Raw genomic sequence first — 17,821 nt, forward strand, 5'->3', positions numbered from 1 at the left:
AAGATTTGGTAAAATTTAAGATAAGGATATATATATATATATATATATATATATATATATATATATATATATATATATATATATATATATATATATATATATATATATATGTATTTTATTTCGTTGTATAATCTTTTGAATACAACTCGATGTTTTGGGATTATCTAATACTTTTGCCTGACAATCAATGCAATACCGGCAACACTACTTCTCCTTCAGAGTCGTACCGGAGTCGAATGTTGCCGAGTAACGCATTTCGTGTCAGGTAAAAGTATTATTTGGTAATCCCGAATCATCTTATGGTATTACATTCGATAATTAACTTGCTACACAGTTATTTTTTGCACTCCCGGTACATTTATATACAACTAAAATAGAGAACTTATTTATCATACTTTTATTAAATTAAGAAATACAAAACATATGATCATAAGTAAATATATACTGGCATTTCAGAAACATTCGGGATTAATATATAATTTCAAAAAACAAAATTGAATCCAAAAATTATAAATCATTCATACATTAACATTTTTTAAAGGTGCGCCCAGTCAATGCGCGTTTTGGAGCAGTTAGTTTGGATAGTTCAAAACAACCAAACTACAGGTAGTACAACCAAACTACCAACACTAGCAAACGTGCAAATGTCTACTGCAGCCTATTTGGATGTATCTCGCGCAATGACAAATAAAACTATGTTCGCAGACTGGACGCACCTTTAAGAGCTGAATATTTTTGACCCATCCCCATATTTCAGCATCAGACGAAGCGTTTTATGACGAGTCAGCCACCGATTTAGCGAAAAGGCGTTTCAAAACATACAGTTCGTTAGTGCAACTGCGTTGCTAACAGAGCTTCCTAGCTGGCCATACGTTCGGCGACCGGCACGATTGTCCCCATCAACAAGACAACGCCTATTTTGTACAATAGAAGTGTCATTAAGGAGACGCCGATTCGGTGCTTGACTCTACACAAACCGTCTCTTTTTTTTGAGCTCTTATTCTGTGTATTACTTTCTCAAGGAATGATAACAAATAAAACGTTAAACAATTAGTTAATATATATGAATCAAAAGTATCCTGATTTATTATATTATTATATGATCAGATCCAACTTAAATATAACAAATTCACTTCGCTTCAATTTGCATCTCCATCAGTAGATTTAAAATGTTCGGAATCGATAGTTGAATACGCATGTCCTTCATTCACCAAAAATTCCAAAGCTTCACTGCAAATTTATAAAAATAAATAAAAAAATAATTGGAACGTTCTAACACTTACTTAGCGGCTCTTTTTTCATTTGCAGAGAACTTCGATAATACTGAAACTCGATTAGTACCAGTATCTGTAGTATTAGCTTTTAGAATTTTGTATACCTTATTTTGCATGTCTGTAAATTTAACTTCTGCAGCACCTGCTACATTTTCGTCGTAACATTTCATAGAGTTTATTAGCTGGGCGCCTGGATTGTTCTTTAGGATCTTCTTAGTCTAAAATTTAAGTATCTCAATCTGCATTCTGAATTTTCAATATGGAAACTAGTGTTGTAAAATGCTTGAGAATTTATTCCCAGAGAATGAACGAGTAAATGTCGAGAATAAAGCACAATGTCGAAAAATTAGCGTAAACAAAATAGGTTGGAAAAAATAGAATAAATCAAACAGCAGTACAATTGCCACATAGCTATGCAACTGGAGAATGATTATATACGATAACAAATACTTAGGCGTTACTTTCGACAAATTCAGAAAAGACAACAAAGAAATCACCTCGAGAATAGTCCAGAGATGCAATAAAATGTCTGAATAACATGTTCTGGAGCAACGAAATAGGTAAAGACAGAAAACTAACAATTTCTGATGCGATAATGAAGAGCAATTTGTTAATTGGGGCGGAACCATGGAGTTTAACAGAGAACAACGAAAGAAAATTACTGGCGGTAAAAATGTACGCTATAAGATCAGCATGAACATCAAGACTAGACAGAGTATGAAACGAGACAATCAGAGAAAACATGGACAGACAGAAAACTATAGTGGAGGAAATAACGTTCCTTGAACTAGGTCTTTAGTTCACAATAGTTCCCAACTAACACTGACATCCCCGTTGCTTGCTAATGGGTTTCGTTGTCAGTCAGAACTATTCATAGTATGATCTGTATAATTTTTATAATGTACGAAATATAACGAGACGTGTAATTGTGTTATACACATATAGTTAACAGGTAACATATAGGTAAGTTTTATTGAGTAAATATTATGAAAGAAGAAATCCTTTACAGGATAGGCATCGTAGAAGCTATATCAAAAGTCTAAGTCTAAGAATCCATATCGAAAGAGTTATAAGGTGTTTAAGAGAGTTTGAAGTGTTAAAACATTATGCTTACATCCACATTAATTTGATTTGTCAATTAGACTATACTACATATATTGCCTGTGGTTTAGTGAATACACAACGACCCTTAATAAGCTCACAAAAAACAAGCTTTTTTAATTATATTAATAATAAATGTTTATATTTTGTCAAGATATTTACATAATAGATATTTACATAGTGTATAGTGTTATCATTTTATTTTGTCCCACTTTTTACTGCTTATAACTTTTTTAAAAAAATAATATGGTTTTACTCAAGTTTTATTATGTATTAATCAAATTTTATATATGTAAATCGAACAATATGACCAACTACAATGGCTAACTTGAAAGCAATAAGCATATTAAAATTTGTGTATTATTACTAATAGTACCTATGAACAACGTAAAATAGTATACAGGGTGAGTTTCCTACGATGTTACGTGTCTATGGGTATCTCGGAAACTACTGGAGATACAGAGTCGGTTAAATGGGGAAAGAATTGCAGTTTTGTGGGGTCATAAATATGCGCCTTTCAGATTTTTGAAAAAGTTCATGGCTTACTAGATATTTCGAAAAAAACAAATTTCGACTATTTTAAAAATTGTCCCTAATTCCATTATAAGCTATTTTAGACAAAAAGTTTTCAGACGACCCCCCCCATTGTAACCCCCCCCTCATATTGAAAGAAATGTTAAAAATTATTTATATCATAATTATGCAAACTCAGGGATAGGAAGAGATGGACTAATTGCATGGGCTTGCTCGATCACCTCACCTATCCATTTTAGATTTTCTTATGGGGTATGGTTAACAATAAGGTGTACAAAAGAACTTATGTATTAAGAGAGGCACTCGAAGTGGCGGTACGAGAGAAGTTTAATTAAGTCGACCGGTCCTTCCGTGAGAATAAGTAGTAATTCAGTTTTAAAAAGATGCAACTCAAAGCAATGGCAGATTTTTTGAACATTTCCTAAAATAACTTAAAGTGTATGCAGTGATATTATTTTTTTAAGTTTTAGTTAGTGTAATGTAAATTCTAAAGAACCGTTTAGTAATATATTCCGATTTTTTATAAGTTATAAATCATAACAGAATAAGGATACCATGCAATCTAAGTGAAATTAGTCAAAAAAGGTAATAACTGGCTATAATTAAATTTAACTTTTCTAACAAGTCTTGAAAACTTTCTCTAAAAAACGTAACATCGTCAACATCAAAAAACGTCAACGTATCCTCGAAAATGTATGGTCAAGAAAAGTTGAACCAATAATCTTACACGCTTTTCATCATTTGAAAAAATCATATTTACAATTTTTGTTTATTTTAATTTACAAACTTTGGATGTGACAGCTTCACATTTATGAGAGCAAAGACGATTAACTTGTTTCCATGGCTAACTAAGTGAAATTGTTTAAAAATGATAAGAATTGGCTATAACTCGATAATTTTTCGAAGAAAACATATTATAGCTTATATCGCCGAAAAGCTTAAAAAATGGCGCTTTTTATGAAGTCATACCCAACTATAGTTTCCATTTAAAAAAACATATGTTTGTGTCATATGTCAAAAATGACAGGCTTTAGAAAAAAACGGAGGACACAATCTCATTAAGGATGTGATTATCTACAACTTTTATCTGAAAACTTTTTGTCTAAAATAGCTTATAATGGAATTAGGGACAATTTTTAAAATAGCCGAAATTTGTTTTTTTCGAAATATCTAATAAGCCATGAACTTTTTGAAAACTCTGAAAAGCGCATATTTATGACCCCACAAAACTGCAATTCTTTCCCCATTTAACCGACTCTCTATCTCCAGTAGTTTCCGAGATACCCATAGAGAACATCGTAGGAAACTCACCCTGTATAGACTTTGGTAAAACGGCAGTAAAATGATTTAGCGAATAAAGTCTGCTGTCTACTCAGGTGCTCGGACTAAACTGGGCTGTTAAGGTTATTTTTATTATTTGAACCTTTTTTAGTGATTTTGAGTTTTACTTAGTTGCACGCGTGAGTTTTGATAAGTGGTTCTTTGCTTTTTTGTTGCTGTTTCCGAATATTTTAGTAGAACGGCAGACTTTATCCGCTTGTGTAAACTGCCTTACCAAAATCGTACCTCGTGACGTCACAAACAGTGGTGTAACGTTTTCGTGTGACGTCAAATTTAAAGGTCCCGGGTGAAGTTTATAATCGAAATTAAGTTTAACTATACTACCAGTTAAAATACTTGCACTTATTTCTAGGACACTCTGTATAATATAATATAATATATTGGAATAATTATTATTAATAGTATATTTTTAGAAAATATACTATATAAAAAATTATTTAATTTTTTTAATCATTGGAAAAAACATAAGTTTGAATCATATTTTAAAAATGACGTTCCAACCAAAAAACTAGTAACGCCATTGGATTCTACGTGAAAAACTCTATGGGCCTGAGTTATCACCTTTCGACTCGAAATATGCAAAATTTGCAAATTCGCCCGGTATTTCAGGGACAAAAAGGACTAGGACAAAGCTGTGTTTAAATCTTTAGCTTCATAAAAAATAGCACAGTGATGTAAAAACCGCATCTTTGGATCTCTACTCATAAACGAGAAACCCTGTAAAACATACAAAAATGGAACTCCCTGTACAGATTTGACTTTTTTATGTTAATGGAGCTATTTTTTTAGGAATTTTAGTTACCCTTTCTTAGATAGTAATTAAATATTCTACAAAAAAATTTAAACATTCTAGAAATTGATTATGTCAGAATGCACTATCATGATGCACTATGTATGAACAAATATCAACTTATTATTAACTGTCAAACATGTTTATCGTATTAATGGAGTCAGAAATAATGTTCCTTTGAAAATTCTGGAAAAGCCTTTGCCATTTTTTCGTTATCTACTACTGACGGCTGAAGCCTATGATCCCTGACATATGGCTATAGTCTGTTAAATGGCGTATTAAAATTAAAGAGATTTCAAGCATAACTCAGCTGGTTTAACTGAATATGCGTTTGATCTAATTTTACCGAGAAAATTCATGAACAGGTACAACGGATGATAATATACCTACAGGGTGAGTCTTAAATGAGTGCAAATATTTTTAAGGTTCGACCCAGGAAAATGTCTATAAGGTTTGTTTCGTAAAAACACAAAAATGTTGAAAATTTTTCAATATTTTTGGGGGAGATTTGCTAGTTGAGTTCTCTTTGAAATAGAGATTTTTAAAAGTTCGCCCACTTGGAATAAGTAGGCTTTGGACGGCGCAGCGCTACAATATAATGCAAAAATCAAATGTTTACCGGTAGCTGTAATCAGTAATTAAAAAAAACAAATACATACAATAAAATGTGGTCAATTTTATAACAAATTAAACTATATTTAACAACAAAAACACATTTAAACTAAAGTGATATTTAAAATAAAATAAAAATAACAAACCAGAATAATAATAAGTAATTTTTCTACAAGAGGTGTTCGAAATGTCGACCGTCTTCTCTGATGCACAGACGGCACCGTTTCTGGACATTTCTGGCGGAATTCATTAACTCAATAGGGGTGAGAGATGCAAACCCTCGCATAACCGCTTGTTCTAATTCTTGTCGGGAGTATGGTGCTATGTGTGTATATCGTGGTGGTGCTATGTGTTGTATTTATGAAGGTATTTAAGTAGTTTTCAGGTAAAAATTGAAGTATGTGCAAGTGACTTATTGAAATTATCAATACCTATCATCATTGACATAAATTAAACATGTTGACTAAATAGTTATTATACTGAAATTATAAATTTGAAATGTTTTTGTGCCAAAAGATCAACAGAAACTGTTTTGCAATTTTGATCCATATAAAGGAAAAACTTTTCCAGAAGATGCGTTTAAATCTCTTCTTCAATATGGCCAGTTCTTTGACTGAGAGTTACTGCGATCTGAACTAAAACTGATTGAAACTGATGACATTAGTGCAAAAATAACGCTAGAGAACTAATGCAATTTTAAAAGACAAGGAGCTAGAAGATGCCTACACCGAAGTGTCGAAATTGTGTGAATTAGAATTTAACGCAATTTTTCGACACTTAAACATATAACAAATTTCGTGAGAAATTCATCGGGTTAGGAGCAACTTTCGCAAATATCGCTGATGTCCATCGAAAATTAACTCCTTCAAAACATGTCGGAACATCCATGTTTTTATGATGACGTTATTGACGAATTTGCAAAAAGTGATTGAAGAATCGAATTACATTACAAACAGAGCTGCAAGCTTAAGCCTTTTTTTGATTTAAATCATTTTAATGACTTAAGTCGTTTGATTTTAAGTCATTTTTCAAAAGCTGACTTAAGACTAAAGTTTAAGTCTTTTTTATAATGACTTGTGAGTCAAATCTTTATTCCGAAATAGAAAAAGATTTAAGTCTTTATAGAAAAGACTTAAATCATGAAAAAGACTTAAGTCAGATCAGAACAGACTTAAATCATTAAAAAGACTTAAGTCTTTTTATAAAAGGCTTAAGTCAGATTTTTATATATTTGTATGATACATTTTTAACAGCACCATTCCTATTTAAACTGTTAGGCAGCAGCCAAGCAGCAGAATAAAAAAACAATGCTCAATACCATTAACAAATAAATCGTTAGTTCTTCGGAACCGGTTTTGATTATGCGGCAGAATGGCATCATTAAATGAAACTAAAACTTTGATGTGCTACGACTTTATGACCGACCTTATGTATATATAAATTAATTACTCGCCCATAGACATTTAAAAACCCTATAATTTTTGTATTTAATTTCGGCATCAATCAACCGTTTCCATACATAACAGCGACCCTGTATAAAGGACCCTGATGTGCATGCCCATTAATTAAAATACATTACTATAGTATCATAGTAGAGGGAAAATATATCAATCTTTTGGTGGTTTTGATAAGCCTGGGTTGGATAGAGAATAGACAGAATCGTAGAATTCTCTTATTGAAAAGAAACGAACGAATGATATGTGAAACACAATAGATCTATAAGGTCGCGGTGATTAACTCCCCTCCTAAACATTCTACATGTGAAACACTGTACGCTCCTAGTGTGTTTGATCATATATTATTAGGGTACGAACATAGTGGAGGCAGGTTTCTGCTTTCCGGCAACCGGCGCCGTCTCTGGGGACCTATTCTTGACCACTCGCATCACCAAATATCGCTCGCATCTCGCATCTCTTAAAAAGCCATATAACAATACACAGATGCGTAACTTTGCGTATATGCATCACGTGTATTGTATATGGCTATTTCGGAGATGCGAGAAGGATACGGGAAGTAGATAATTAAGAGGAAATTTACCTGATTAACTAACCTAACCTAACCAAACCATATTCAAACGCCGCGCCCGCCTCGCCGGGGCCGCACATAGATGTATTTGGTTTATAAACCTGGCCAAAAGTGATATTTTTTTATTTTCATTTTTTATCTTAACTGAATACAAATCTATAAATACTAAATGTAAGCACGTTTATTAGCTTTTTTTAAGTCGTAAGTTGACTATCAAATAAATAATATATTTCAGTTAAAAGTATGAATTATCTTGAGTGTATTCTGAATATTTCTAAGATTATAAAAATAGTGGAATTGTTTGTAGTGCTTTTTTTGCAAATTGTTCATAATAACTGTCATGATGGATACAGAGCCAGCTTTGTTTGTTGGCTCTGTTCTGTTTTATGCCATATTTTTATTTTGAAACGTTTCCTTCTATTCTATTTTTTTATAATGTTTTATATTTAAAAAATCAGTGGCATTTTTATAAGGTGTAAGACTATTCGGCAATATTCCGCATGGAAATTAGTATCCGTTCAATGCTTAAAGTCTCCAGCATTGGAATATGCACAAAAATCTTGCCAATATTTGCCACTGCCAAAAAAAACATTGATTTAAATAGATTCTTAAAGGAAATAGTCTTTACCCTATTAACACCCATCCTCGCTCAAATATCGTCTATAATATACAAATTACTTTCTTGTTCTAGCATCCTCATCCAATTGCTTGGTTTTGCACAGAATGGCCCTATTTGATCGGTGGAAAGGGTTTCAGAGTAGAGGAAAAAATATTGTGTAGGAAAAACAAAATGGGGTTCCATATTAGCAACCTCTCCTCTAATTAATAATTAATATTACTAGCAAAAAAGCAAAAAAATCATAAAACATAATTTTGGCCAACTTTTAGTTCTTAATACCCCCTGTGCGCCGTCGGCGCGTGCAAAAGCAGAAATAAATAAATTTTCGTTCCGGTAAAAGCGAGAACGCCGATGAACGCTGGTTGACGGTGCCTGCCTGCTTTCACTGTGAACTAGCCGATTTGATAACACGCTTTAATTTTTCAAGGTTATAAGCGCGAGGCGGCGCGGCGCGGCGCTACTATGTAACCATATACAGGGTGTCCCAGAAATAAGTGCAAGTATTTTAACTTAACTGGTAGTATAGTTCAACCCCAGAAACACGCCTATGAGGTTTTTTTCTAAATAATTTTTTTTGAAAATTCGGAATTTTTGAAAATATTTTTGTTTTTTGCAATTTTTTTTTAGTTTTTATTTAAAAAAATAATTTCTTGATAATATGGCAACATAGGTAGTAGATTAAATTTACAAGAAAGAAAATCCAGAAAAGATCCAGTGGTTCTCAAACAAATCTCGAAGTATTGGAAAGAATGTGTAAGGACCAAGAACTATTGACTACAATAAAACGACGGAAAGCAGCATATTTTGGTCATATTTTCCGAAATAACAATTATAGTTTCCTACAGCTGATCGTTGAGGGAAAGATTGAAGGACGACGAGGCATCGGGCGTAAACGGTTTTCCTGGTTGCGGAATTTGCGCCAGTGGTTTAATATAGGAGAGGCCAGTGCAATTATCCGTTTGGCTCAAGACAGGGAGGAATTCCAATTGATGGTCGCCAACCTCCGATGAGGAGAAGGCACATGAAGAAGAAGGTTCTCAAAATTTTAGCAAAAAATATTTTTTTTTGGAAATTTTCAAAGTAAAATAACTCCATTATTTTGGACTTATTTGAAAAACGATAAAGAGAAAATATGTTTCTTTTATCGAGATCAACCACCCTTTAAAATACTTGCACTTATTTCTGGGATACCCTGTTTATAACAATACACGTGATGCGTATACGCAAAGTTGCGAACGATGTCAAGAATAGGTGCCCAGATTGGCGCTGACTACCAGTAAGCGGCAAACCTGCTTGCACTGTGTTCGCACACTTACTGTGCACGCAATAACTGGTTGTGACAGAACTTCCGCATTGTTTAACCAAGGTAAACAAGAATTTTTAAAAATTTGTAGAAAAATGTTGACTTGAAACTAGACACTAATGTTTAAAGAACCCCAAGCACTCTAGAATGAGATTGCCGAAGTTGGAAACCTATTTCTCATAGTACCTTAAATAACACACAACCACACTGAACAATTTGATGTGGAGAGTCAGTACCTATATATCAGTAACCAGTTGAAGCCTGGCGCATCCGCCACTACATCGCATCAGGAAGAAAACATATATTTTTTTTATTAAATGAAAAACAAAAAATCCGGCGACGACAGTTTTTAGAAGAGCCCATTAGCTATCTTTTAGTAAAAAAAAGCAACTAGAGCAAGTCGTTACTTCAGTACAGATGACACAGATAAACATTAGCATTTATCTACAGCAAGCTATTTAGTCTCAAAAATAATGAATCACTTTAAAAAATGTAAAAATTACTCGTTTTTGCTCATAATACATGCTCTCAAGAGGACGTTCATGCATATTGATCCTGAATGATCAAGAACATTCTCCTTCATAATTGCGAACATTCTCTCTACTATAACCCTGATCCTTCTAAGAAACCCATTCTTTCAAAAAAAAAATATTAGAAAAAACATGTTAATCTTTAATTTTTTTTAAAATATTATGTGTACATCGGTGTACATATACCGGGTGCGTCTCAAAAATGGCTCACCCCTATAACTTTTTTATTTTTTCAGTTAAAAAAACGAGTATTGGTATGTTAGTATATGGCATAAATTAGGATTGATTGATGTATTCAATTGTTTTCGGTCACTTCCTGTTTCACCGGAAATCACTACAACTTTTGATTTTTAAATGGCACCCTCGGTATTTTTTTACTTTATTCAATACAAAATAACATTCTGAATAGAATAACATATCACATGTCAACTTTTGACATTTTCGCATATGGTTTATTTGAAATTATAACTTGCAGTTCGTAACGAAACTTTGACTCGAAATACCAAGTGTGTGGTATCAAATTATTCGTAAAAAAAAGCTTTTTCCAAATATGCTAGTGAGCCACCCTCGTTCCATTTGAAAAAATTGAGATATGATTAAAAATGCGATTTGAGCAATTTTTAACTGATCAGAACAAGACACTAAAAACATTAGAAGATCCAATCTATTTTTCCAAGGCTCCTTGATTAAGAATTAGTGTTTTTAACATAGCCATGGCACTCTAGATTGAAATTAAAAATACAATTTTTTATTTTAATTAAGCGAGAATGTCAAAAGTTGATATATGATATGTCATTCTATTCAGAATGACATTTTCTATTGAATAAAGTAAAAAAATACCGAGGGTGCCATTTAAAAATCAAGAGTTGTAGTCATTTCCAGTGAAACAGGAAGTTAGCAAAAACAATTGAATCCGTCAATCAATCCTGATTGAAGTCATATACTAACGTACCAAGTCTCGTTATTTTATTTGAAAAAATAAAAAAGTTATCGGGGCAAGTCACTTTCGAGACGCACCTGGTATGTTAAGGATAAAGTCCGAAATAGAGTTAATATCATATTAATGTTTGGGTTAGGTTTTCTTTTTGGTTGTTTTGTTTTATGATATTCTCAAGATTAACAGATTAATATTGAGATTAACTTTATTTCGGACCTTAACCATAACATAGATATCTAATATGTAATAATCTATATAGTAATTAATCTTACTGTGTTTAGTTGCTTAGATTCTGCTTGTAGTCTTGTGTGTACAACTTCCAATAAATGTGTATTAATAATATTACAATTTTCAACTGGAAACATTTTTAATACCATTATACTTTTATCATTATTTTGACTTCGAATAGTTCCAAAAACTTTGACATAAGATCCTTCTTTCACTGAAGGCAATTTGGGAGAACCATCTCTCGAATCATTTTCCAGCCACCATACCATTTTTATACTTCCAGTATAATCTTCTATTTTGTATGTTGCTTTTGTAGACTGCACTTCCACTTCTTTAATAATTCCAACAAGTATAACCTTATGAAATAATAATGAAATAACTTAAAAAACATAATCAATCCCTTACTATTTGTGCTTGTCTTCCAAAAAGCTTAAACTCATCATGGTTGCAATCTCGTATTTGTCTAATTACAAGTGGAAGTAGACTCTGTATTCTTCTACCCTGTAATAGGAAAATTGATTACCAAAAGTTGTGAAATAAATATTTTAAAACATACTCTTTTTGGTTTGGTAGCAGGAGAATTAACATTTATTGTGTTATGTAAAAAGCCTCCGGCGCCAGTCGTGTCCCTCATGCCTTAAAAGAAATATTAATTTATGCTAAACATAACTTAAGACTCTTAAGACGTGTTTACCAGGATTCCATGTATTCATGTTTGCAAAAGAAAATAAATTGTCTACACTAAACTAAATACAATCACAAAGAAATTAGATTTTGTTGATAGACTTCAGCTGATTATTTAGAAGAAAACTTAAAGATATATCAATTATATTTTCAAATAAATTTCCGCAAAAAATGATACACTTTTGATTAGACCAGATCAGACCCAGATCATACGTCAACTTATGATATTTTGGCGGGTATTTCGCCCATCCCATAGATTAAACAAGGATTAAACCAGTTTTTAACTCCCAATCAGGGTTCGGAAAACTACATGTTAAGCCCCGTTCTCAAGCCCCGTTCTCAGAACTGCGACTGTCGCCAGCGACACGACAAAAGAACCAATCAGATTTGTACAAAATTCAAACAGCTGTCAATTTTAAATTTAGTACAGCTCCCATTGGTCGTTTGAAGTGTCAATCAGTGTCGCTGTCGACACGACGCAGTTCTGAGAACGGGGCTTCAGAACTGCGACTGTCGCCAGCGACACGACAAAAGAACCAATCAGATTTGTACAAAATTCAAACAGCTGTCAATTTTAAATTTAGTACAGCTGCCATTGGTTGTTTGAAATGTCAAACTGTGTCGCCAGCGACACGACGCAGTTCTGAGAACGGGGCTTATTGGGCTACTTTAAGCCCCGTTCTCAGAACAGCGACTGTCGCCAGCGACACGTCAAGAGGACCAATGAGATTTGTACAAAACAAAATTCAAACAGCTGAACGGGCTTAAAGCCCCGTTCTCAGAACTGCGTCGTGTCGACAGCGACACTGATTGACACTTCAAACGACCAATGGGAGCTGTACTAAATTTAAAATTGACAGCTGTTTGAATTTTGTACAAATCTGATTGGTTCTTTTGTCGTGTCGCTGGCGACAGTCGCAGTTCAGAGAACGGGGCTTTAGGCTACTTATTAGCACGTCTCACGCATGTTTTACGAAAATAGCTTTATCCTTGTTTGTTTCAACTGTGACAAGAAAAAAGGAAAAAAGTCATATTCGTTTCTAAATTCGGCAGTTTTGTTTATCTTTCTCGACTTCTGATTTCGTTTCGTTTAGGTTATGTCTTAAAAAATAATTATTGTCGCTGTCGACACGACGCAGTTCTGAGAACGGGGCTTAAGGCTGGCTTTAAGCCCCGTTCTCAGAACTGCGACTGTCGCCAGCGACACGACAAAAGAACCAATCAGATTTGTACAAAATTCAAACAGCTGTCAATTTTAAATTTAGTACAGCTCCCATTGGTCGTTTGAAGTGTCAATCAGTGTCGCTGTCGACACTACTATATGTAGTTCTGAGGGTGCAGCCACACTGTCCTAAAAACGGCGTATCGGCAAAGAGTAGATAGTCTTATCTACTCTTTGGTATCGGCGTAACGGCGTAACGACCTTGAATAGATTTCCAGTAATTCTATTGGCTGAAATTTTTGAGATGAATTTGACAGATAAAATTCCTGACAGATGAATGTTTCAGCCAATAGAATTACTGGAAATCTATTCAAGGTCATTACGCCGTTACGCCGATACGTCGTTTTTAGGATAGTGTGGCTGCACCCTGAGAACGGGGCTTTACTTTTAAAAACTACATAAACTACATTACATGTAGTTAATGTATTTTATGTAGAGGGTGTAGTTTATGTAACCTATGTATGTAACTTTCAAATGTCAAAGGTTTGAGGTGAGGTTATAATAAGTTGAAGCTTTAAAAACACATAATGTATTTAAGAAAACAGAAGAAATATGGCTTTAAATATAATATTTACATCATATTTATTACACCTCATACAAAGGAAAATTATTCATAATATCATTAATATCAATACATAGTTTGGTAAAGGTGTGGATCCGGTGGCTGACCTTGAAGCCCATATTTGCTGCATTTGATCATCAATACTACGCAAGCGCACATCGTCGATGTTGCCAAATTGTAGTTTATTTTCGAATTATTTGCAGTTGAATTTTTTTTTGAGTGTTAATCAATAATAATACAAATTCTATAAATAATTTTATAATTTCAGATTTATCTTGATATCCAAAATTAAGGTAAGAAAGATAATGAAGATTGTGAAATGAAAGTATTATGAATATATAAAATTGTAATAATAATAACATTTATTTATATATTTACATTAGAATTACAAATTATCATTTACGGATTTTTTCTTAATGGTTTTATTAGTTTATAATCATCTGCTGATGATGCTAACATGGTTAGCGAAACGCGCGTCCAGTGTAAAAGTAAAAGTGTTTTGGTGTATTGTGGTGATTTAGTGTTTTTATTTTGATTTTAAACTTATTAGAATTATTTTATTTCTTTTAAGTTATTTAATTTCTAGTTATTTACAGGCAACAATAGTTTTGCTTATATGTATTGATGTATTGAAGTACTACCATGACGAGTCTTATAGAACAATCCACGTCAATGGGAGATAGAGGTAACATTTTACCTATAATGTTACTAAAATAATATACTTTGATTATAATGTTTGTATCATAATTTCTTAAAAATATCAAGTTAGTGGATTAATAGCAATTTTAGACATATATTTTATCGAAAAGTGTGTTGATAAGACTAAAATAAGCTTTATGTTTTATCTTTTTCTCTTTAGAAGGGAGATGGTTTGTGTCGTAGAATACATTACAGTTATTTGGTAATTACCCAGTATTTGATATCGTGTACTTTGATATTCTTTTCTTAATTTACTGCAATTTCTTGTTTCCTAAAATGCCAAATTTTGACAATATGGTGAAGGTTGAGTTTTGATCTTATTAGTTTTATACCTGTGTTTATACAAGACCAAATTAAGACTTAGTTAGTTTGTGATTTATATTAAGATCTTTCTTATAATATTTGTTATGTCTTAATCTTAATACTATATTATACTTTGTCTGGAAAATAAATGTTAAAGTATCTTAATTTTGCATATCCTATTCCATCCTTCCATTAGGAAAAATATGGTTTATAAATCATATATGCTAAGAAATTCACATAAATTAGGTGTAAGAATAGAGAAATCTTAAGGTAGCAGAAAAATTAATGCAATATATGTATAAGCAGAATTAAACAAGGTAACTGTTAATGTTGCTGAAGCTGATTCTACAATTTTAATAACGGAGGCTAAAAGACCTCCGTAGTTTTGATGGAATGTTAAAAAAAACTGTTATGAACATGACATGGAGCTACAGCATTTAAAAATTAAAAAAAAAAAGAAAAAACTTGGACACATCCCATTTAATTTCCCGAATCCTTTTTACACGTAGCATCATAATCTAGAGCAATTAGATTAATTATAGGAATCTAGAGTTTTATTTCTATTTAATTTTATTGATTATGAAAATACATAATAAGCGTTCACGTGTTATGCGAAATATTAAAATAATAATATAAATAATATACGGCGTACTATTATTGAAAAAAAAATAGCGTCAGCGATGACTATGAAATGAAGATCGCTGTCATTTTATATGGGAAATGTCCTCAATCGTCATTTCCCAGCCAACTGGACGCCGTTTTTTCGATCATACGGTATATATTGACAAAAAAACACTGAAAAGCACATATTTGTTTTTTACTGAAAATAATTCCAAAATAACTTACAAACTGGCAACATCGAAGATGTGCGCATGCGTAGTGTCTGTGACTATATGCAGCAAAAACTCGTTTCAAGGTCAGCCACCGGATCCACACCATTACCTTAACGTAGTTTTCATGTAGTTAATAGAGAACAACGGCATACGGTCGAGTCGGCCTACAAACACGTAAACGTTTACGTACGCATGCGCATTTCTTATATTTTTTATTTTTTATACACGTAAAAGATTCTTTACGTCTACGTATACGTGCCAGCAGCGGCCGACTCGACCGTATGCCGTTGTTATCTATGAACGGGAAAAGACGTAGTTTTTGAAGAAAAACTACACGTAGTTAATCAGGTAAATATTACGTCTTAGTTAACTACTTCCGAACCCTGCTCCCAATGCTCCCAAGGCTTAACTCCGTAATTTTATGTAGCATAGTTCATGCACTTGCGAATTGCGATTTACGAATTGCGAAATACGTTCTGTTCTCGTTCTAATTGGTTGCCTTCAAGGGAGACCTTGAAAGCAGGGTTCGGAAAACTACATGTTACTTTTAAAAACTACATAAACTACATTACATGTAGTTAATGTAGTTTATGTAGAGGGTGTAGTTTATGTAACCTATGTATGTTACTTTCAAATATCAAAGGTTTGAGGTGAGGTTATAATAAGTTGAAGCTTTAAAAACACATAATATATTTAAGAAAACAGAAGAAATATGGCTTTAAATATAATATTTACATCATATTATCTCTATTACACCTCATATAAAGGAAAATTATTCATAATATCAATACATAGTTTATTAACGTAGTTTCATGTAGTTAATGAACGGGAAAAGACGTAGTTTTTGAAGAAAAACTACACGTAGTTAATCAGGTAAATTACGTCTTAATTAACTACTTCCGAAACCTGCTTGAAAGGGACCAATTACAAGGCAAACAGAACGCATTTCGCAAATCGTAAATCGCAATTCGTAAGTGCATGAACTAGGCTCAGAGTCATTCTCCCACTTCCATATCTCTGGCTTAACCATACGTCCAACATAGGTCATACAGCTTTCATGTAGAATAACCAACCCTCAGGGTCTTGTACGAATACTACAAAGAATACTACGAATGATCAATGATACTTACAAATTAAACTACCACAGATGCATATTTTGAACTGAATAAGTTGTGATTGTGTTGATTGTGGTCATCAGCAGAGTTGTTAAACTACACGTAGTAATTAATAAACTACATTTACTACATGTCACTAGTCGAGAATGTGTAGTTTATGTAACTAATGTAGTTTTTTAAAATACACAAATGAAAACATACAAAAAATCTAAAAACGGTAATAGAGTGATAGGATCTCGGTTGGCTGACTTGCAAAGAAGAGTTTTTCCGCTGCATAATAGTCCAAAAGCCACCTAAACAAATGGCCTCTTCAATGTTTGCGTCAATTGCAATTCGTTTTTTTGGAATTTATTTTCACGTCAGAAAAACAAATAATAATGAAACTTTAAGTCAGGTTGTTTTATATTGAGTCACAATGATGAAATACACAGTATGATCAAACAAACGAAAAGAGCGTTCAGGTAGCTGGCTGGGAAATGACGACTGAGGACATTTCCCATAATAAAATGACACAGCGATCTTAATTTCAAAAGTTCATAGTGACGCTATTTTATTTTCAATCATAGTATCCGCATAACACACGGCCATTAACTAACTTATTTAATTATTTTAAATATCCATTCGCACTAAACGAAACCACGAACGTTGAAACGCTTACTATATGTAATCCATCTTATTCATAGTCAAGTAAATTAAAATAAGTAAAACTAAAAAGCGACTAGATTACTCCTGATATAAACCATTAAATAGAGCAACAAACATAACATTCGCCTTCATTAAGATTAATTCAACGTCCTACCCTTTAACACAAGGGCTCTATCTCAAACCCAATTCCGGCGAAATTAAAAGGGATGTGTCCAAATTTTTTATTTTTTTATTACATCTTTTTTTATTTTAAAACTTTTTACTTTTTTTTTTTTTTTTTTTTTTTTTTTAATGTTTTTTTTAAAACCATTCCAACATAACCAATAATACACTACCAAAACCAAACCAACACCACCAAATAAGTCATACGACACAACTATCAAGAGACGCGCCTTAAAAAGGCTCAAAAACTTCCAATGCCTACCGTAAATTACAAAAATTGTCCGATAAGTAATCAGCATTCA

General features: G+C 32.7%; 1 protein-coding gene across 1 annotated transcript; it reads right to left on the reverse strand.

Annotated features, from left to right (window-relative positions):
- Window positions 1-1,050: 1,050 nt before the first annotated feature.
- On the reverse strand, window positions 1,051-12,228 carry LOC115888426 (replication protein A 32 kDa subunit-B). Its single transcript, XM_030908167.1, has 6 exons — window positions 11,989-12,228; window positions 11,851-11,930; window positions 11,700-11,795; window positions 11,339-11,650; window positions 1,284-1,492; window positions 1,051-1,230 (listed from the first exon to the last, which is right to left on the reverse strand). The coding sequence occupies exons 1-6, from the start codon at window positions 12,005-12,007 to the stop codon at window positions 1,140-1,142; spliced, it is 807 nt and encodes a 268-aa protein (XP_030764027.1). The 5' UTR covers window positions 12,008-12,228; the 3' UTR covers window positions 1,051-1,139.
- Window positions 12,229-17,821: the final 5,593 nt, after the last annotated feature.

Source organism: Sitophilus oryzae, unplaced genomic scaffold (genome assembly GCF_002938485.1).
Source record: "Sitophilus oryzae breed Bouriz unplaced genomic scaffold, Soryzae_2.0 scaffold_738_pilon_pilon, whole genome shotgun sequence".
NCBI classification, from domain to species: Eukaryota; Metazoa; Arthropoda; class Insecta; order Coleoptera; family Curculionidae; genus Sitophilus; species Sitophilus oryzae.